Source organism: Maylandia zebra, linkage group LG7, assembly GCF_041146795.1.
Source record: "Maylandia zebra isolate NMK-2024a linkage group LG7, Mzebra_GT3a, whole genome shotgun sequence".
In the NCBI taxonomy this organism is placed as follows: Eukaryota; Metazoa; Chordata; class Actinopteri; order Cichliformes; family Cichlidae; genus Maylandia; species Maylandia zebra.
Genome location: NC_135173.1, coordinates 37614496 through 37638490, shown reverse-complemented (window position 1 = coordinate 37638490; position 23995 = coordinate 37614496). Strand labels below are relative to the sequence as shown.

General features: G+C 38.5%; 1 protein-coding gene across 1 annotated transcript in view; it reads left to right on the top strand.

The window, feature by feature from the left end:
• The window catches only part of si:ch211-127i16.2 (putative flavin-containing monoamine oxidase A), a 53939-nt gene extending 33555 nt beyond the window's left edge, over window positions 1-20384 (top strand). The window contains exons 9-12 of the mRNA XM_004538416.5: window positions 1481-1639; window positions 3719-3805; window positions 9518-9618; window positions 18856-20384. Of these exons, the coding sequence (XP_004538473.3) occupies window positions 1481-1639; window positions 3719-3805; window positions 9518-9618; window positions 18856-19201 (693 nt within the window). The 3' untranslated portion in view covers window positions 19202-20384. The remainder of the gene's footprint in view (window positions 1-1480; window positions 1640-3718; window positions 3806-9517; window positions 9619-18855) is intronic.
• The last annotated feature ends 3611 nt before the right edge of the window (window positions 20385-23995 follow it).

Sequence of the window (23995 nt, the reverse complement as noted above, 5' to 3'; positions counted from 1 at the left end):
TCATCTGTAATTAATCTGCTCTTTCACGTGATTCAGTTTATTTTGAAAAGTCTAAACAGGATCTTGAGCTTTATTGTGAAAGGTTTATGTGGAACATAAACACGCGGTGGTTTTAGTTTTGTTGCTAACGACAACGCATAAAAACAAGTGCTTGTCCGTCCGTAGTGTGGTTATATTAAATATAAGAGAAAGAGAGAACTTTAAGAAATTAATATAGCCACTACAGTGACCATCAAAACGATGAAAAAATATTGCCGTAAACAGTTTATTTTGCGACACCATGAAACAAACGGTAGCGTAAAATGAAACGATAGACGTTTTTATATCGTCATCCGATATATATCGTTATATCGAACAGCTCTACAGTAAACCATCCTGATTTCATGAAGGGTATTCTCTCTATCCATCCATCCACTTATCCTTATCTAGCACAATCCTGCTAGCCCTGGTGGATTGTGCAAGCCCTGCAGGATTGCAGGGCTACCACAGAGACAGACAACCATTCACACTAATGGGCAATTTAGAATCACCAGTTAACCTAACCCCACTAACTGTTTGTCTTTGGACTGTGGGAGAAAGCCAGAGTACCCGGAGAGAGCTCATGCAAACACGTCTAGAACATGGGAACTCCACACAGAAAGGCCCCAGCCAGGTGGAGGATTTAGACTTGGGACTTTTTTTGCTATGAGGCAACAGTGCTAACCACATTGTGCACTGTGCTTCTTTACTGTTTTCCTTTAATTTAATATTTCACATTTGGATGTGTAAAGAAGTTCCAATATCCTACTGACAACTTTGAATAACTAAAAGTTGTCAATACAAGGTTCTGTTGATTTATCTTCAAATTTGAAGACATTGAGGGAAATGTGAGCACAAAAGACTATTTTTCCTCCTGACATTATCACTTTTACCTCCTAGGACCTGGCGTCCACATATGTGGACATCACATTTTTTGGGTTATTTAGACCAAAATACTCAATTTTGCTCTACAAGGGCCTGATATCCACTAACCAGGACATTATACTGCTACTGTTCTATCGAAATTTCAAATGAATATCCTCATATGTAGCTCTCATTTTTCTCAGAAACAAAAATTAGGTAAAAAAAAAAAAATCAGGTAATTCTTTGTTTTTATATTTATCAGGTCCCAATCAGCCCAAATATCAAAGAGAAATTAAAAATGCATGCCGTGGAAGAGTTCAGGTCTTAGGAGGTTAATCATGAAGCACAGAAGGTATTCGTTATTGTTTTCAGACAGATCTATGGTAGCTCCCCTCTGTTTTAGCTTAAACAACTTTTCTTGACAAAGCAGTTTGTTGGGTTTTTTTTGCCAAACCTTCAAATTAATCCAGTCAAAATTTAATGACATTTCCCCAACGTGTAATCAAGGAATGACTGTATGCAAATGGTTTGTAGCTCGTTTCAGTATTAAAGTGTTGCCATTATTGATGATGCTAAGAATGTTTGTATTTCTTCGCAGGCTTTTTGGAGGGAGAAGGGCTTTTCTGGGGAAATAGTGGCAGGGTCCTCCACCGAGTGTCCATTCTGTGTAACCTTTGATGCCACCAGCCCTTTTGGTAATGCTGCTCTGGTAGGGTTCATTGCTGGCCAGCAGGCTTCTCATTGGGAATCAAAAGAGGTAATGGAAAAATGCTGTAGAGAGGCTTTTAAGTAACTTTCTATGCACATGTCATTTAAACATGACAGTATTTTCAACATGTTTTAATAAGCAGAAACTTGCATACTCCTCCACCATCAGGATCATTTGCTTTTACTTGGATGTCCATTGCTAGTAGATATAAACTAAAGAGCTCCACAATCATGGGTATATTTAGGGTTAAGTCTTGTTTGCATTAGAGAAAAAAAGCCACATAGAATGCATTCTCAAAATGATATTGTTCAGTGGCAGCATTTTAAAAATGCACTCAAGATTGCTCATCACCCGAGTGCAGATAAAGCACTGCCTTTAGACTGAGAATTGTGGGGTACTGATGCAAGCTTTCAGTAACTGCAACTTAAGTGAATAACAGACAGAAGTGTTTTTTTTACCTGTATGGTAGAAAGAAGACTAAGAGCATTCCTAAAAATAGACAGTGGGTATTTTTTGCTTGTTAAGTGTTTAGAAATAAAGGGAAGGTGTTTATAATTACTGTTACCAGGTTTAAGTTTAAGATTTAAGTTGTAAAAGACAACCCACAAAAATAGAGAATGACTTAACTAAAATTTAAGATGCGTGGTTGTTCATGTTATTGGCCAACCAATCTGTTATTTCTTAACAAAGAGCATTTAAAATTATTTGGAATTGTACAAGTCTTGTCTTAATCCTTTAAATTCCTTTGAATTCTTTTCAGCAATAGCTTTGGTATAGGACGAATGCAGGCTTTATATGCCTTTAAGCATGTGTATGAGGTTTGCAACATGCTTTTTGCACACAGCCTACACGCTTTCCTTCTATATTCATAGAGACATACATACATACATACATACATACATACATACATACATACATACATACATACAGGTAGCAGTGTTTCCCTTTACATAAAAATATAAATATATTCAGCCCCATCTCTACAGTTGTTTTTGCCATCTAAGTCATCCTGACTGGCTAAAGCTCTTGAGTAACTATCACTATGCTGCTTTATTCTGTGTAGGATGCTAAATAATTAAACTCCACATCCCCCACAAAAGAAAGAAAAATCCCCAAACTATGGTGGTATATGTGAGTAGACGTGGCATCAGGCATGCAATTACGCACAGTATGTGCTGTTACAAAGTATGAATTTGTTATTATTTTATGTATTTTATGCGTTTTTGGTTTTTTGTTTTTTTTCTGTATTTCTTTTCCATTTTCAGGTCTCTTGCACTTTGCTGGCTTTCTATTGTTGCAGTTTTAAATTTGTTTAAATGTTCACTTGGATGCTCTTTCTTTGCCTGTTTTTTTGTAGTATGCCAACATTCCCAATGCAGAAATACAAGAGATTGAAGAATACAAGAGATTGAAGATCGCACAAAAAAATAGTGTAAACTTTACCGTTTATTGGAGCACATGGGATGACTCCAAAATTAACTTGACACTTCATTCACCTTCGTTGAACTCAAGTCTTTATAAATAAATAAATATAAATAAATAAATTAGAATTAACTACAACGTTCCTGAATTATAAATATTATTGCTCAGCTCATGTTTTATGTAATAGGAGGCCATTCTTGTTTGGTTTTACAGAGAAACTCAAACAGAATGACAGGCTGATGTTAGAAGAGTCGGTCAGAGTGTAAAAGACAAATCCGTGACTGTTGTGACACACAAAAAATAATGTATTATTTATTATTTTATTAGGAAACATAAAAAAACTACAAATAAAAACATTTGTAGGAAATCATCTGTGTTTGATTTACATACATTTACTGTAATAGATCACTTTCAGAAACACTCAAAAACATGATGTGTTTGGCTTTAATTATTTTCCTAGAATCTCTATAACACAATCAGAGTTTAAGTTATTGGATCTCCTTTTGTTACCAGGCCTCAGCTGCTCATCATGTGTGCTAATACAACTGTGAGAATGAGTTGCACAAATTCTTTACTTCTTTTGTCCAACTTGGTGATTTCTAGACAATACATTCATACTTTAGCACAAAGCATGTTGTTACAGTCTTGAGTTAGAGAAAGTGCCAAGTTACAACACACATTTCTGTTTCTGTTTTCTGTTTACAGGTTGGAGAAAGGAAAAACGCTGTGCTTTCCAGTCTGGTCAAATATCTAGGTCCTGAGGCTGCATCTTTCATGCATTATGAAGAAAAAGTAAGTGCTAAGTGCCAAATGTCTGGTGAAATAAAACAATATTTTTAGTTTAAGGTGGTTTTGTACAGTGCCAAAATGGATCCCATCTCTCTCACTCACTTTGCAGTTTTCTGGTTTGTATTCTTAAGGTATAAAGTTTTTGTATTATATTAGGGGGAAAAAATGCTTAAATTAAAAGTTATTTTAGACTTCACTGGGGTTTCACAGTGAGTCTAGAATCATTTCCACAAACCATAAATTGTGTCTAAAACCCTCCAAATTTGCATCCCTTTCTAGTGTGGAAAGTGGACAAGTTCTGTTAACAGACCTGCCTTTTTAAATTCCAAATGAGTAGCTGCTGCATTCTGTTATTCTTATTTTCCTGATAGTACTGCTTCTGATTACTCCGCTTTTAAAACATCTCAGGCACAAGCACAGCATGGTTTGCTCTTTTATTGACTGCATGAGCAAATACAAGAAACCTGAACTCCCAGCACCTTAGGAAATGAAAAACCAGTGGATTACACTTAAGTTGATGGCAATACCACCATAATAGGCAAATTATCTTATGGCTAGTGCTATCTTAGCTTTGATTTACTTTAGAACACCATATCTCTATCAATCTAGACCAGGGCTCGACAACCCTAGGCACGCGTGCCACACTTGGCATGCGAAGGGTTAACTGATGGCACGACCATAGCTGGACTAGCCATCGGTGGCCCGATGATTTTTTTTTTTTTTTTTTTTTTTTGTAACGGTATAAACAATGAAAGCTTGTGGATTGGCCAGATGCTGGCCGGTGTGTAAAAATAACTCAGTTGTTTGGTGGTGGCTATGGCGGAGCTTCCACAGATTCAGTAAAATTAACAAGTGGTGGAGGCTGGCAGGTGGATGAGGGAGAGGGGAGGCAGGAGGAGGAGAGACCCGAGACGGGGCGGTCCGAGTGTCAGGTGAACTGAACTTCAGGTAAGAAGTTATGACCTGCAGTCTATGTGGGTCAGATATGAACCAAGTTTAGGTGGAGTTTATTTTCGTTGTTCTGTTTTTTTAGAGTCAGTTACAATAACTCGTACTGCGTACTAGCTAGCATGACAGAGTTTCTATACAGCTGGGTGGGTGCTACTATGTTACTGATAGTGAACTTTGTTTTATTCATAAGGTTAGTTAGTAGAGTTGCCAACCGCCCTGTAAAAAGACGGAATTGTCCCACATTCAGAGAAAATATTACGTGTTTCGTGTTGAGCTGAGAAGGAACACAGTTTGTCCCGGACTTCAGCTAGGATGGAAAAAGACACAAAGGTGGAGTTATTCTGTCGTTACGCTGCACAGCTGCCTCTTCTTCTCCTCTCATTCTCTCCTGTTGCTACTTTAATCATGAAACTGATCAATGATCAGCTGATCGGCTCTCTTGTTTGTTTATCGCCCACTTTGCGCCAGAAAGAGGAAACCGCCGGATGTCGCGCTAAACAACAGCAGCACGTTTAAGCTTGATCAGCTGTTGTTAGAATGTATTTAATATTAATTTCTAGTATCAGCTTATGTTTGCTGGAGCCACAGCTGTAAAAGCTGCTGGTCATGATATCGGTTTGGATATGTGGTGAGAGGGAAACATGAAGATGAAACCAGGAGATGTCCTTACTGAACCATCAGAGCTGAACAGGTGATGGAGAAACAGGTTTACCTTTTAGGTGACATGGATGAGTTGAAGGGAAGTTATGAACTGTTTCTGAGAGACAAATAACACCAATATCATTTTCTATGTAGCTGACAGCTGGTAACTGTGCAGGGGCGGGTCTAGCAAAGTTTTGCCAGGGGGGCAGGTAGGGCATTAACAGGGAAAGGGGGGCACAAAGAAATACTTTCTCATTCTCATTTAAAATGTCTGGCTGTTCTTAAATAATTATCTGAAGCTTACAACCAAAGTTTTCATCTTATGTAAAATGTATAGAAATCATACATATACCAACAAGACAGCGTTTGTTTTCATTCAAAGGCTTTATGGCTTTAATACCTGGTGGGCCGGTCTTTAGTCAAAATGCCTGGGCTGTTTTTTTGTCCCAGTCCAGCCCTGGGCACGACACGCAGTGAATTAATCTGAGAGGGTAAAAAATAAATGGCCGGGCCAGCGGTGCACATTGCAAATCAGCTCGCATAGACACATTAGTTGACGATATCTTAGCTAACAGCCCCAACTACCAGATTCAACTTGTAATTGGCTAAAAAAAATAACTTACTTACTAACTCACCTACCGGTGAGAAGGACATTGTTAGCTTTCCACATTCCGACACTTCAAAAGCTTCAGGAGCTTTCCGCTCAGCACAGCATCAGCACCACGGAAATACACGGATACATCCGTAGACTCGAGACACAATGCATTTTTGGGACTTTCAGGTGTATGGACCAATGTTTTATTTTCTGATCAAACCAGAAAGCTTTAATGAGCAGCTGGGTTTTTCTCGCATTAACTGGCTGGGTTAATGCCAGTTAATGCAACATCGAAGCAGCTAGAATCCACAGCTGTGCGTGTTCATGGAGCTTTCATTTTCACCTGCTGGACATCACTACCTGACAAGTTTAACTGTCTTCAGAACATTGCAGAGGCCTTATTGACAGTATTTGGCTCTACATATCTGTGTGATCAGATTTTCTCTCACATGAGTGTCCTCAGGCAGCCATCTGAATGCTGGACACTTGGAGACCTGTGTCTCTGTATTAACAGACATGCCATATTGGCTTAGTTTATTTTTCTTATCATTCTTGTGAGGAGACCATAAATAGCATTTGTATTTTCTGTTGTACAGTTCATTTACTGTTATGGATAAAAAGTCTTTTTTTGTTTCAAAATAGCTGATAACTATTTACTGATAGCTGCCAACATCTGCGAACAAATATCATTCTATAAAGTGGTTCTATATAGTGTGTAACTGTTCATATAGAGCGTTATTAAATTTATTGCTAATGCAATCATGTGGCACACTGACTTCTGAGGAAATTTTAAATGGCACTCGCCATCAGAAAGGTTGCCTACCCCTGCTCTAGACAGATGGACGGACGGACAAAAAACACCACAATGAAGAACATACACAAACAATTAACATGACTGTGTCATCAGCCGCCAGAATAATGAGGACGAAAGCCAGAATAGAATCAAAAAGTATAGTGGTGACTCTAAATAAGGCTCATAAAAAAGGTAATTCTTGACTTGTGACAGCCCCTAGGGACACACTAAAAAAAGGTCACATTTTGAAAGTTCAATGGCAGACTTTAGGTGGCTGCTTTAAAAACATGATGTCAAAATAAGCAGAACCTGAATAAATAAGTCACTGGAAGGCAAGCATGCTGAATTTAGGCTGGGTCTCCAAATGGGGCACAATCACCCATTTTGCACACGAGATACTACATCTTCTACAGTCCTGCATAACAACAATGTACATGCAATAAACTTTGAAAGATATTTTAATTTTAATCTGCCTATCATCCTAAAAATGTGTCAAACATAAACCAAATAGCTCAGCTGTATTACATGACGTAGCACATTCATTTATGGCCTGTAAAGGAATACAGGCCAGATACAAGGCTGATAATTTATTCACTTCACCAGCAGCTGCGGAGACAGAAAATATATGGCAGGATTGCACTGGCACGATCTTAAAGTCACTGAATAATCCACAGGACTTGTTGAGAACATTTTTATTTCTATGTTTATATTTAGTTGTCCTTTCTAAGGTGTTATTTAAATGTGTTGTCATGAAGGCATCCTTACTCTTCTTTAACTGGATGACATCCTAGGAGGTGCAAGTTGAAAGATTAGTTTTCCTGTGTGCAGATTCAAGGTGTTGGATGATTAGTATTAGTCAGTGTTGGGCAAGTTACTTTGAAAAAGTAATTAATTATAGTTACTAGTCACTTCTTCAGAGAAGTAACTGAGTTACAATATTCTAAAAGTAATTAATTACTTGAAAAGTAACTATTGCGTTACTTTTAAAAAAATGGTTTAACCCTCTGGGGTCCAGGGTATAATTGGCCATTTTTAACTACTTTTGATTTTCCCTCCACATTTTACCTTTAAAAACTATTTACTTTGCCTAGTTTGGTATCATTCTTTTCACCACAACCTCACGTTTCTGAATTTACAGTTATGTTTTCATTTTGACTGCATTAACACAATTGATCTAAAATCAGACAAAAAACATAAAATCAGAGTAGAAAAAGTTATATTTTTTACTGTAACAACCACAAACATGTTTAATGAATCATATTTCATAACTTTAAATGCAAATATAAATTGTCAATTTTAAAATCCTATGCACAAGTTTTGCAAACAACAAAGTTATTTGCAGCCATTTACCTTTTACCTTGATTTTTTTAAATAACCATTTCAAACTATTTACAGAACAATCAGCTGTTTTGCATCAATAAGATGCCACACAAATTATTTGTGCCACTCCAAAAAAATAATTTCTGTTCACTATAAAGGAGAACATCACAGCCTGATACCTGCAGGTCTGACAGCAGCAGGTGTATCACTCCTGTTTCTACCTGGAGACAGCAGTCGCCTCATTGTTCTGACAAACAGCACAAAACTATCCACAACACTACACACTAACTACACAAGACAACACATTAACTACACAACACTACACACTAACTACACAAGACAACACATTAACTACACACTCCAAACACGCTAAACTTCACAAATCTCTCACACCACAAAACTCGCTCTCTCTCTTTTTCTGCTGTCTTTCTTTCTCTCTCTCTCCGTCACTCCTAAAACTTTCTGTTTTTTGTTGTTGTTTGCTCATAAGCAGAGAGTGCTTGCTAGCGCTGTCCTTAGACAGTAAACGTGACGAAACTATTGAGGAAAAAACACGTGTATATATTGTTTATCATGACTCACCTTGTTGCTTTGTCATCTTAAAGTGGTCATGTGATTGGCTTACCACGACTACTTTATTCTTCCTCAGTCAAACAGCAGCACTCATGCAATTGTTTTGCCCCCTTAGCTCCAGGTGTTGTGCTAGAAAGTGATCGTGATTATCGTCTGCGGGAGCGCGCAGCTGCTTAAAGCTGTAGCATCCAGATTACTTACAGCTACTTCCGTACAACTGATATAAGATGCGGTAAGCTGAACACAACTTCAACCGTCTGTTTGTTGAAAAATAGTAACAGACCGCATTTTCTTGTTAGTAACGGTAACGGCGTTGTAACGATAGGAATAGTAATTAGTTAGATTACTCGTTACTGAAAAAAGTAACGCCGTTACTTGTAATGCCGTTATTCCCATCACTGGTATTAATTAGTATTACACATTTTCCTCAACAAATAATTCAATATAGTTAACATTTTCCAAAGGAAAATTAGATGCTACATTTTGTACTTTAGGCCTCACTGGGGCTTAAAAAGAGTCAAATTCTGTATAATCAAAACTGTTATTATGTCTTTTTGGTCCCCGCCTGAGAATCATTATATATTTAAGTTTTCACACTAAAATGTTTAATATTGAATGATTGTAATACGAGTTTTACGGATTTAGGCAGCCTGCAAACATTAAACTAATAACAGCTTATTTAACATACTATACAGGAATGTCAAGGAGTAGTCCATGGTGTTTTCCATGGTCCATGGTTATGTCCTCATAAATTGTCAAAAATATTATGACTACTATGAAATCAAGTCATGTGATGTGAAACAATACTGAAAAATATAATTAAATCCATTTTCTCCTACAGGATTGGGCCAAGGAGGACTACAGTGGTGGCTGTCCAGTTAATGTCATGGCACCAGGTTTGCTAACATATTACCACCCTAGCCTGAGGAAGCCTTTTGGCAGGTAAACACCTTACTAATGGCATATATACCAGTGAATTACAATACTTATTCTCCCTTACATTAAAATAACTCATCGTCCATCTGTATTTGTATCCACACAAGATTAATATTAATGTTTTCAATGGCTAAACGTGTGGAGTTATAGAATTCACAGTTGTAAATGTTAACATAGTACAGAAGGTGACAGGATGAGAGATACTGAGAATATTTGCTGAATGTTTATACTATTTTTATACAACAAAAAATAGGTCTATTCTCCCTGCCAACTAGGTATTACTCACTAGCACCCAGTGCGTACAGATCATTGACATGAGTCGTGGGAGTGATTACATCTTTAATGATACATAGTAGTCCAGTTCTAAAGAAATGGTAAGAGGTCATCAGGAGGGGTGTTCTCATGGGAAAATGCCCTATAATCCATTTCTAATGGCCTCTTCAGAGATGCACAAAGCTGAAAAACGAGAGAGAGCAAGAGAGAGAGCGAGAGAGCGAGAGAGCGAAAGAGCGCGAGAGAGAGCGAGAGAGATGGGGAGGGGGATCCAGGTAATGCATTTCCATAATGACATCAAGTCCGTGGGGAGCAGAGGAAGCTCATTACATAACGTGACTGAAACAGCAGAAAGGTGATGGTAGCTCTCAGCCACATCCCTACCCCATATAGGAAATTGATTCTCAAGGGCATACTGTAACCTTGACACAAATCTAGCACATGTAATGAAGACAAACCCAAGACTGGTGGACAAAAATGCTGCTGGTGCTTCCAAGGTAATGTATTTACCAGTGCAAAAAATTTAGCTAGTGTCCCATTATGGGATTTGACATGGTCTGTATCTTTATACTGACAATGTGATTTTTACACTTCACACACTGACTAATTATTCTAGGTTAATAATACGCTTGAATAGACAGCATGGAGGATGTTTGAGAGCAGAGAACAGGGTATGTGAGGTGTGAGGAAAAACCAAGACATATGAATAAACTGACCTCAGTAGGTTTTACACCAAGTTAGCATTTTGTTTAAAGAAAGATTAATTCTTTAGTATAAATATAAATACGTAGTTTAAACAAAAGATCTCTGTTTTTTACCAAGGGAGGAAACATCTGGGATAATATGTCAAATCCAAAACAAGCACTGTTGTGCCCCTTTGTGAAAAAGGAGCAACTAAAAGTAGCTTGCTTGGTTTACACTAATTTGATTATATGTTTAATATAATTCCCGGGGCTTGCATCATTGTATCACTGAATTCTAACAACTTACAGAGCTATCACTCTCCATCGGATCTATGTTAAAGTCTGCATCTATTCAGTCAGTTCATGATTAGTCTGTGAGTCCCATCTAAGTCTGTCTTAACAGCAGCAGCCTCATTCTAAAATACCAGTATGAGTCCCTGTTCCAGTAGTTAAGGCCTGAACTTTCTTACTGTTTACAGGTGGTTAGCTCAAGCTAAAATAATGCAAAGGAAAATTAAGTCATGACAGATTTTCCACAAGCAAACCTTCAGGGGAACCACTTCATTACTGATTCTTTATGTATTTACATGGTTTACAATAAATTACATTTTCTTTGAAAACAAATACATTCTTTAAGCAAAACTTATCCTTCTGAATTTCTGAATCTTGATTTTGCCATAATCAAGGAACACTGATATATGACTAGGAAACACTGCACAGTAGGAGTGCTGAAAACATGCAAGGCACCCCCACTTTAAATGGCTGAGAAAAAAAAAAAAAAAAAGATACTGGCCACCAGTTCTACCCCTCAGCCTCAGGAGTGTTTTCAGAAAAGTTGATCTCAAGATCAAAGGTTTCGAACTCACACAGGCGACTGCATGTATGGGATGAATTTAAAAACCCACGTCACCTTGTTCTCGATTTATTGTGGTCACAAGATTTTTAGAAAACTTCAACTTTGACCATGACATTGAGGCCAAGGTCACCCGGGGTTCAAACTTGTCTGAGACGATTAGTTGCTTTAGTTGGTATCAATTTTAAAATCCTAGTTGACTTCATCATTCCCAGTTTTAGAGACTGTATAAATGTTATACTTGTGCATATCCAGCCGCACCTGTGTTATATGACTGACTTTTATACCACTACTTTTACATCCCACACACATTTAAGCTCACAAAACATTTCCTTTATTTTGAAAGAGCGCTACAGTTATGACGGCTGTCAGCTGAACGGTTTCACTTACTTCTTATCATTTAATCACCCATTTAAACAAGACACCAATCAAGTTCAATCAGGGCCAAAATGCAGACGTTTTAATTTGACAAGCTCTCGTTCTTTTCATCATAATGCTGCGGCTCATTATACTGTTTACTGCCACCTGCTATGCATGCCACTGTAATGGCCGAGTTGATTGATTTCCCTCTCCACCACTTCTGCATGTTTGATTTTTTTTTTTTTTATTCTTACTGGATATATTGCTTTCCTTTTTCATTATCATGTATCCTATATCTCAATGATATGAATCACTGCTGCATAAATCCATTACAGAGTACCCCTCAAGCAAGTGTGTAATCATATGCTGCAGTCAATTATCCTATAGTTGAGGTGATGTCTGGTACTTCCAAACATACATTCTGGAAAGCTAAACTTTACCTCTAAGCTTAGGCAGTTGTGTGTTGTGAGAGACAGACTCAGCATTACCAGCTCATTACCAAGCTCTCTGACATCTCAGACTTGGGTCTTAAAGTCTTAGAAATTCTGCTGTTGTTGAAGTTGCCTATTGGGCTGGACTAAACAGTCAAAATCCTTATTACACTCAACAAAAATATAAATGCAACACCTTTGTTACTGCTCCCATTCCCCATGGGATGGACGTAGAGACCTAAAATTCATTCCAGATACACAATATAACCATCCCTCCCAAACAGTGGTCACAAATCAGTCCAAATGTGTGGTAGTGGACACATCTGCTATATTGAGATAATCCATCCCACCTCACAGGTGTGCCACATCAGGATGCTGATCTGACATCATGAGTAGTGCACAGGTGTACCTCAGACTGCCCACAACAAAAGGCCACCCTGGAATGTGCAGTTTTTTGCGCTATTGGGGGTCTGGGGACCCAGAACCGGTCAGTATCTGGTGTGACCACCATTTGCCTCATGCAGTGCAACACATCGTCGCATGGAGTCTATCAGATTGTCAATTGTGGCCTGTGGAATGTTGGTCCACTCCACTTCAATGGCTGTGCGAGGTTGTTGGATATTCGTGGGAACTGGTACACGCTGTCGTATACGCCGGTCAAGCACATCCCGAACATGCTCAATGGGTGACATGTCCGGTGAGTATGCTGGCCATGCAAGAACTGGGACATTCTCAGCTGCCATCTGCCCTGAACAATGTGAACCATGATTCATCTGTGAAGCGCACACCTCTCCAACGTGCCAGACGCCATCGAATGTGAGCATTTGCCCACACAAGTCTGTTACGGCGACGAGCTGGAGTCAGGTCAAGACCCCGATGAGGACGACGGGCATGCAGTTGAGCGTCCCTGAGACGGTTTCTGACAGTTTTTGCAGAAATTGTTTGGTTGTGCAAACCAATTGTTCCAGCAGCTGTCTGGGTGGCTGGTCTCAGACGATCTTGGAGGTGAACCTGCTGGATGTGGAGGTCCTGGGCTGGTGTGGTTACACGAGGTCTGCGGTTGTGAGGCCGGTTGGATGTGCTGCCATATTCTCTGAAACGCCTGTGGAGACGGCTTATGGTTGAGAAATCAACATTCAATGCACGGGCGACAGATCTGGTTGACATTCCTGCTGTCAGCATGCCAATTGCACGCTCCCTCATTGCTTGTGGCATCTGTGGCATTTTGCTGTGAGACAAAACTGCACATTCCAGGGTGGCCTTTTGTTGTGGGCAGTCTGAGGTACACCTGTGCACTACTCATGATGTCAGATCAGCATCCTGATGTGGCACACCTGTGAGGTGGGATGGATTATCTCAATATAGCAGATGTGCCCACTACCACACATTTGGACTGATTTGTGACCACTGTTTGGGAGGGATGGTTATATTGTGTATCTGGAATGAATTTTAGGTCTCTACGTCCATCCCATGGGGAATGGGAGCAGTAACAAAGGTGTTGCGTTTATATTTTTGTTGAGTGTACATTCACACTGCAGCTTTGCCACACATTGACCCTCTGTTTACTCCTGATTACGCTCTATTCTTTTAGCACCTTTGCTGAATGGTATTTTAGTTGTTCAATTCAGTGTTCACATCTATTTGTGGATTTCATCGACATAGCCCATGAAATCCACAAATAGCCATAGTGTGAATAGAGAGTAAAGACTGTTTGTTGCAAAGACATCAAACACTATTGCTCAGACAACAGAAATTCATCAAGCATATTTGCCAGTAGGTCAGCTGAGGTGAAGCCCTTCTCAGTTGCATTGATCAGTGAAAATTGGTGGCTGCTGTAGTTTCAGAAGAACCTTAAAACCAGTTAGATGAGGTTATGTTGAACTGGACAAACATAATTAAAGTAGTCTAGATCAGCGGTTCATAAAGTGTGTGCAAAGGCCAATAATGTGGAACCCAGTGCAAATGAACAAATTTTAAAAAGCCGGGGGGGTTAAATCAGCACACCCATTATTCACACACATTAAACTCATAACTTCAACTGGCTTGATTTCCTCTAACACAGTTATCACATGCAAGGAGGTAACCACCATGCTCCTGTATCATTATTCCTATTTTATTTTTATTTTTTTTGCATATTTGTCACATTTACAAGCTTTAGATCAAACAGATTTTAATATTAGATAAAGGTAACTCAGGTAAATGCAAGTTTTCTGTTTCATTATCCAAGGGAAAAAACTGCATGCCCCTTAGTAAGTTAATACATACATAACTCGATAAATTTATTTATTTAATTTAATTCAGTATTAAAATGCAATTGATGGCCTAAAACATGTAACTGCACACAATCATTGTGGTGGTGTAAGCAATAGCTTCTAAGTATCAAAACTGAGTTAGACTGGCATCATTTTTAACCAACGTGATTGGTTTATACGTCTTATTGTGGCATATGGTTTTTCCCTTTTTGTGGGTAGCCACAAACAAAGAAAAAAAAAATTGTATGAGAACAAAAGAACCAATCATATGTACCAAATTAAATGCATGGTTGCCATATGAAACCTTAGATAACCCACCTCTGACTGCAGGTCATTCAGATTCACTCCCACTGAGGAGGCAAATAGTTTTTTTTTTTCATAGATAATATAAAACAATAGGACAACAGTTACTACATAATGGACTGGCACTCTTACTTGCTGTAGGGCACTTGAACCACCCAGAAGATTGTTTCTCTTTAACCTGGAGAGGCTGTGAGTGACTCCATCAGGTCACCAAAACGTGGTACAAAAACATATTATATCCCAAAGAAAAAAAATCATCCACATAAAAAACCCTCATCATATCTAATAGTATGTTGAAGTACCTATAGTGTAGAAAGCTGTGAATAAAAAGCTACAAATCTCTAAAACATGCCATCCTCAAAAGGGGATTTGTCCAGTGAAAGCAAAAATGATCCTACATTTTATTGGTGTTAGATTCCAGTAAGACTGAGCGTTGTGTTAAAAAAAAAATCAAATTAACCATCATCTGCGTAAGGTGTGCAAACGCAAACATCAAAGAGACTGCTGGCAAAAAATACATAGTCAACAGACACAGGGAGGCAATGAGGTTAAGGGATATGTCCAGTTGCTACCTATATATCCGCAAACAGGTGGATAATTTACAGATACGTCCATAAATATTTGGACAATGACACAGTTTTTATAGTTTTGCCTCTGTACAACTCCACAGTGGATTTTAACTCAATCAGGGCGTGATTCAAGTGCAAGCTTTTTTTACTTTTAATTTAAGGAGTTTAATACAAATATTGCATAATTAGAGCCAGTTTTGTAAATAGTCCAACATGTTAAAGCACTTAAAAAAAATATACAATTGACTGAAAAGGAATTTCACAGCACGACAAGGCCTGGTCCTTTGTTATTTCAAGAATAATTAATTAGTGTTGAACTTACTTTTGTTTGCTCACCGACGATGACTAAAATGCAGAATAATTTCCTTGGTTAGTAAAAATGCCTTTACAAAATTTAGCCACATTGAGAACTCTTGCTTGACTTTGTCAACCTGTATTACCAAGAGAGACCTTCATAAATATAAACACAGAGAGTTTGCAACAAGGTACAAACTGGTTACAGTCAAGAACAGGAAGGCAGCCACTGGCACTAGTATTTATTGACGTTTTAACTGCTGACAGAAGTAGAAGGATGAAATTTGATGTGTTGACAGCTACTCTCCGCTGTGCTCAGATAATGACCCAAAGCATAGTACAACCAACAACCAAGTCAAAAACCTGATCTCAATCTGACACAGCATGTTTTCCACATATCAAAGACAAAACTGAAGTCAGAGATGCCCACAAACAAGCAGAAACCAAAGACAGCTACAGTAAAGGCCTGACAGGGAATAACAAGGACGGAAACACAGCATTTGGTGATCCCGATGGGTTCTAGACAGTCTTTGACTTTACTGGATTTTCACCCAGTTATTCGAAACAGTCATTGTCCAATTACTTTTGTACCTCTGAAAAAGTAGTAGATATTATATAGCTGTAATTCCCAAACAACTAATGCAATGCTTTTGTTAAACCCCTCTGAAAGCCTGCACTTCAGTCACATTTTGATTCTATGAGCTAAAATCTACTGTAAAGATATGCAGAGGCAACATTCTGAAAGTTTGATTGCCCCATATATTTCTGATCCTAACTGGTATCAAATGATCAGTGTGCAGTTGTTGATCGTAATTACGACTAAAAATTGTTGTTGCAATTAAGAACCAAGCAGACAGAAATGACTGTAGATGCCCTAATAGTCATTTTGTCACTACCTCTTCTGGTGAAAAACAACAGTGTGTATAAAATGGCCCAACTCCAACTGCTAATTTGAATCAGCCAATGCAGTAAGCACCCTTTAGAGGTAATTATTTACTGAAATAAATTCTCAAGGAGGTGCACAATTCAGTTCAGTGTACAAAAAAATGACAAAAATTACCTCTCGAAAAAATAGAAACAATTGACTCGGCTAAGCACAGATAGACTATCATCCAAAAGCACCAAGCCATGACACCCATCCCAATCTGCATTGCATGTTTAGTTTCTGCAGAATCTCAATTACAGGGTCAGGTCAGGAAACGTTACGTGTTATTATGCTTGTTTAGGAGCTCATGTTTGGATTTCCAGACCTTCCAGACAGTTCTTCAATACTATCCTACCTCTCGCTTCTATAGCTATTTGATTGGATCTTTGAAAAAAAATAGCTAACCTGTATCAACAGCAGAGGGTGGATAGTGGCCTCTTTGCATAATGTAGCTGATGATAAGGGACAGTAATGCATGCACTGTAGGTTTGGGTATCGTCACTGATTTCTAGAATCAGTTCGATTCCGATTCACAAGGTCCCGATTCGATTCGATCCACGATTTCGATTCGATTCAAATTGGGGAAATTTTGCCTCAGACAGTCAGAAATATTATATTTACCAGTACTGACACTTGTGAGACTGCATCAGAGGTGTAAGAATCACAGCAGGTGCCTTTGTGTCAAAGTAACTGAGGATAAAACACAGAAAAACATGACGGAGATTTTCCTGGCCTGGCTTTTTATAGTAGATAGCCTTAAAAATATTCTGTAGTAGAACAAAAACAGAAGAAGACCATCAATCAGCATATGAACATTACCTGATGCTGCTGAAGTGAAGCAGAGCAAAGTTACGGAGGTTTTATTAGAGACACAGCTAAGCATTTTGCAGTTTGTCATAATTTTAAAAAGTTTACATTTCTTCGGTATTGAACAGCAGAAGTGAGGCTTCCTTGTCAGAAGTCATTAAAAAAAACAAAACAAAACAAAACAAAAAAACAGCGGCTGACAGCGCTGTACACCAACGGTAGACTAGTGGGTAAAAAGCAAGCGAATAATGCAGAAAATGGAGATTTTAAGATGGGAAATTGTTCTTAAAGTACACAGAGAGGGAGAGAGAGCCCTACAAAGTGTGATTTTATTGTGGGGGAAGCAAAACAGCAAAAGTAGGAGGGAATTCATGACGATGTTTATGGGAAGCGAAATGTGAAGCTTAGTTTGGATCTTCTTTTGCTGCTGGTTCAGTGAATTTTGGTTGGAGAGTGATGAAACCTGCAGCTTCAGAATCTAGTGCAAAATAAGACGTAAACACAAAGCGCGGATCCGATGCATCAGAATCTTTGAGCTGTCTGCTTTCAGCCGCGACGGTGTGAGAAAACCGACGTCTCACTGATTCTGATGCGTCAGATTTGTGCTTTGTGCTTATGTGTTTTTGCACAATCCATTTACCTTCTGTCATTTCCTGTCTAGCTGTTTGTTTAAATAGTTTTGTGAGGTTTAACCTGAGATTCTGGGATTTCTGACAAAATACATGTATATTTAAAAATCAATTCAGGATCTTAATGAAATGATATTGCTTTATTCAAGCTAAAATCGATTTTAATCGATAAATCGATAATCCAAACCCACCCCTATTTAACAGAGCTTTTGTCTACTGTGTCTTTGGGATCACCAGATGAAAGCAGCTACATGCATTGCCATGGTATCTCTATAGTCTATGACCAGCGTTTGTTTTCCAGATTTCTTTCATTAGCTCAACAACAACACAGCACTTCTTTTGAGAAACCCACAATGATAGACTCTTACCAGTGACATAGCCCTGCAGTCTGCACAGTCTGGCTGAAGCTTACTTTGACAGCAATGTGTTCAGATCTGAAGCACATGATGTGGACTGATGTTGACAATAAAGCTGGATACCATGGGCAGTAATTTGTAAGATTTATAAGACATTCTTGGCCGTATTGTCATTACATGGAGCAGAAGAGGTGGATGAGGAGCAACATCGTTACTGTGCTTTTCCAGGCAGCAAGCCCTACAGTGTTGAACAGACCTAATCTAATTTGTTAGTGGGAGATTTCAGTGCACAGAGACATAGACCATCTAAGCCAGGAGAGATTTGTTTTATGGGTGAATCTTAAATTGTATCTGTTTGTGAGAGGAAATCTTATCAGTCAACACCATCATATGTATTATTATTTCTTAAGACATCATAAATACATTACTATCATGTATTGACAAGGGCAAGGGAACACTGAACTTTGTGTGTATTCGTATATGAATCACTAAATTTCTTGATTTACAGGATACATTGGGCAGGAACAGAGACAGCCACCCAGTGGTGTGGATACATGGACGGAGCGGTGCAAGCTGGTCAGAGAGCTGCTCTGGAGGTGCTGGCTGAAGTGTCCCACATGACTCTGACCACAGAGGAGCAGGAAGAATTGCAGCGCATTCAAAATGTCAAGAGTGCTTCTAAGCAAAGACCATCATCCAAACTCATGTACCTGCCTACAAGCAAATCTGTGGTTATAGCAACACTGACAGTAGGAGCCGTTCTTCTGCTGGCTCAGCATCAAAATACAGTATTAAAGATCAAAGAGTACTTCACAAATGCCTTTTCACCAATCAAGCACAACCTTCTGCTGTGATAACAAAAAACCCTGTAAACCAAGAGTACATTTAAACAAAAGCAATAAATAAAATAAATAAATTTAAAACAAGATGAAGGATATATTGGCAGCAACCAATGATATCAATTTCAAAAAGTTTTCACAAGATTTTCAAAAAACTTGACCTCAGACCTCTGATCTTGAGGTCAGACCACTGAAATTGGAACTCCATTCAAGGTTTTTAGTAGTTGCACCTGGGGTATCAATTTGAATGGTCTCCTTCTCGAGTTATTGCATTAACAAGCTTCCACAGTGCCCGCCTGCCAGCCGGGCAAGGTGACAGCAAAACCCCATCAGCCTTTTATGGCTGACGGGTAAAAAGCTACAGGTTTTGCTGGAATCTAAATTATTTTCACTAGCAGTGACTACAAAAACAACAACAACCAAATGCCCCCCCTAAAGTCATAAGGTTGTGCTTATGACATTAGGACCAGAATGCAGGACCTTTACATGTACTCTACTTTTGCTTGCAAGATGTAACTAATGAAGTGACTGGTGAATACAGATATATGTGGTAGAGCCTTTGGGAAAAATAGCTAAGAAAACTCAAAAGAAACTATTTATATAAATAGGAGGGGAAAAAAGGTCTGCACTGCAGTTAAAACCAGTTTGTCATGAGAAAATCAAGCCTTTACAGTGTATGCCTTTTGAGGTCTCACACAAAGCCATAACATCTGGATGAAAGGTTTGAAGCTATTCCACAAGCATGTTTTTTGACTCACAAAACCATCAAAAGATGAACGAGCGTAAGATGGATGAACCAGTCACACAATGGACATATCCAAGAGAAGGTGATTTAATCGCTATCACTTGATTGCACAGTCGATTGAAAGGATTTTTGTCACTTCCAATGTCTCCTCTAGAGAGAATCTCAAATGCCCACTAATCACTGTACGGTAGTCTGTGACTCCTTTGGCGCCATGGCTTTCCATTTGTCTTTGTTATCACTAGCTTGCACTGAATCAACTGCTTGTTCTCCCTGGTTTCACTTAAGCCAGCCCAGGCTGAATCAAGGCCAGTGTCCTAACATTTCTGAACATGTTTGATTATTTGTAGCATTTGATTACTGACCCATTTTTTGTTGAGAGTCAAATGAGCTGAAATCAGTGCAATGGTTCTCGTGTAAGTAAGTTCTGAATAAATTCAGTATAAAATGCAAAAAGATGCTTATGTACATTTTTCTATGAGTCGTCTGTAATACGTATAGTGGATTGTACTATTTTAGAACTCCTCATTGCTCTCAGAGGTACCTTATTATGATATATGCCATTGCCAGCTCAAGGCACACATGCAGTAATGTACCATCTGGGAGAATGGCAGCTTGCCTCGTCGGTTGCTATTTTTTACATCATTAGTTGAAATCCAGGTCTTGATTTTAATGATAAATGCATTCCCATCCCCATTCCCATTGGGATATCATGAGTACTAAGTAGAAAATAGTTGGCCAAACTATTGTGTTGAATGAATATGTGCAACATAAGTGAAACATGAGCCTCAAAAATGGCTCAGATTTTTAAAACAAGCATCAGCATACAGTGTCCATGTTAAAGTTTAACAAGTGTAGAAGCATGGATGCAAAAACCTAGTCATCACTGATAATAATGCCATAGTTCATTAGAAGTATAAATGCTTTGTATTTTTTAAAAATGACTGAAGACTGAAGCCACGATATTGTGGTACATCAACTAAAAACCCAAAACAAATTTCAGCATTTTTTACTATCTCTTGAGATTTTGCACTGTGGAGTGTTTTTTTTTATCCAATATCAAAGAAAAAAACAACAAAATAACATTTCTAGCAAAGTCTCTAAGTAATGTTCCTGTAATTACTGTAGCCTCTAAACACCTGTCAAATCACTTGCCATGGTGTTTGCCTTTGGGCAATAGCACCAACTTTAAAAATTCATACTTTCCAGTGCAGTGTAATCAGGGTGTGTAGCCATAAGCAACGCTTTTCACAGGACTAAACCAGAACTCAGCTAGTTTAAATAGATGTCATTATTATTTATTTAGACACGCAGTGGCTTGTGAACAGAAGTGTAACATTAATGCAATCATTCAAAACTGGAAGAAAGGATGCATTCATCACGTGAGCAATTAGTTGATACAATGCCGGCAACTATGTTTATCCTGTCTTTTCTATTGTTGTTATGCAAATATCCTATTAAGAGCCACTGAGTTAATGCTTGCAAGGACTTCCTCGTGGCCTCTACTGCCATTTGTCAGAGAAGACTTTCCGTATTCAACAAACATCATGATTTTTGAGGCCCTTTTAAAACTTGATGAGTCATTTATGCAGCTGCTTTAGCAGCTGTAATTTACTCACTTCAAAGTGAGAGGCCAGTTCGCTTTAGAATGTAATGTATACAAGATGATTTTCTAGCGCCAATTTGTACCCAATACCAACATCCAACTTTGTTTTTGTTTTTTCTTTGAAGAGAGAAAAAGTCTGGAGGAAAATGATGGGCATATAGCACATCTGACTTTGACATTGATATTTATGTTCCGCCTTAAACCAGCAATAAGAAATATGCTGTGCCAATTGCACATTTCAATCCTCAGAGTCTGACAATGACTCATGGTGAAGGGTTCAAAAAAAGAAAGGATCAAAATATATGCAGCTTGTGCATCAAACTCTGGTGCTCACAATCCAACTCAATTTGGTCAGAGATACATTTATGTTAAAAGCAGCCAAAGGATCATCAATTCACGAGCCTTGAGAAAATAAATAAATAAAAATGGAGACTGGTAAAAGAGCCCTAGCAGGAGTGCTCATTTCTTCAACTTGAATTCTTCAGCAACTTCCATCTGGAGCTACCTGGATATATACTTTTCTTTTTCTCTGACATGTGGTAGCACTATAACTGATGTGTGAAATCTGGTAAGCAGCCTTCAAAACATTGTCATCACATCAGTTTACTTTACTATTTATTTTATACATAACTGTTTACATAAATCATGCAATAGAATCTTACAAGACAGAGTTGTTTAATCGTTATCACTTGATTGCACATATTTGATTGACAGGATTTTTATCAGTCCCACTTTCTCCCCTGATGAGTATCTCCTAACACCCACTGATCACCGAGAGGCAGTCTGGTGCCATCCCTTGCTATTTGTCTTTGCTAGCTTGCAAAAGATCAACCGAGACAGTTGTTCCGAGTTTCACTTAAACCAGTCACAGCTGAAACACAACCAGCAACCTAAAGTTTCTGTCGCATATACAGGCAGATTTGTACTAGGAGTCATAAAAAGACTGCAATAGCAACTGGGTGTATAGACAGCAACCCAGGCAACTAGACCAAAAGAAGTGACCGTGCTGCCAAGCATTCAAGGGGATTCGGAATGAATTGTCATTCATGAATACACGAGGAAATTAGATACTGACAAAGCACAGAAATAAAAACACTCACTGCCTGCGCATTTAGCACCACGGACAGTGACAGCATGGACTAAACAAGAAAGCGCCGTGTTTGTGAGCCATATACAAATTAAGCCGCAGAAGAACAGAAGCACAATAATGCCAACGGGTAAAAATAAGCTTCACGCACCCTTGAAATAGCTGAAGGCGGACAAAGTCTCAGTTAAGCCGTGTGAAGATAGCATCTCTCCACTCATTAGTGCACTTGCGGTAAGTTCTCTCGAAGGCCAGCTGCAGTAACTTGGCCTTCTGTGAATTAAACCATGTTCACTGTGAGACTGAATCATAACTTATTTCTTATGTGGAAGTCGAGGAAAGAGATCTTTGAATGCTGCATTAGGGTGAACAGCGTTTGCTACCATCTGTCCTCATAATGAAATCTACAGATCCCACCCCTGTCTTTAACAAGGGCATAATCTTCAAAATGACTTGATTATAACTGAGGCCATCATCATCGGAGAGTTGACAGAGCTCGACGTAAAGCAGCACGAGAGAGTGAAGGAACACCTGTCGCTAAAGAAAACATTGTTTAGCTTTTAGCTTGAACTGACAGATGTCGCGATTACAAATGGTTGGTTTTCTTTCCCTTTTTTGCTCCAGCCTGGGTCCCAGCTCTTCCTTCATGTGCTACAGAGAATGCCTTTGTATTTGGCACAGACTTTGTGTCACAGGAAAACAATTTTACAAGTCCGTCGTCTCAGTCAGCCGGCTTGAAAACTAAAGCGCCCCATCCACTCACTTCCTGTCACATTAATTTTCACCTGTTGGGGAAATCCCATTAACAAATCCAACGTTCTATCCTTAGGTACATGTAAGTCCCACGCATGAAGATGTATTACTTTCTCCTTTTATTCAATACAATTTAATTTAATTCTCATATAAATATATACAGAAGTAAAAAAAAATTAAAAATGGATGGATACCGTACTGTAGTTGTTCACTCAGAGAAATCACAAAGCAGTCATCGTCGTACTGTTTCAGTTTCAGTTTCCTTCTGTTTTGCAAATATAAACAACAACTTAAGAAGGTACATCAAGTTCAATACCAATTAGCACCTTTTCAGCTACAAGAGAGATTTTGTAATAATTTACAAATGATGAGAAATGTTTCAAAACGATGTAAAATGTAGGTTTCACCACAACTTGATACTTTAAAACTATCGTTAGTAAGGTGATAGCAAGTTAAATTAATATACGCACTTATCACTTTGTTAGGTATTGGACACTTTGCTAGAACCAAGTTGGAGCCCTTTTGTTAATTCTTCTCAGGTTAGATTAAGTAATGTGTTGAAAATCGAGATTTTGGACCATATTGACATGATGTAAGGGTACCTATAAATAATATTCTTTACTT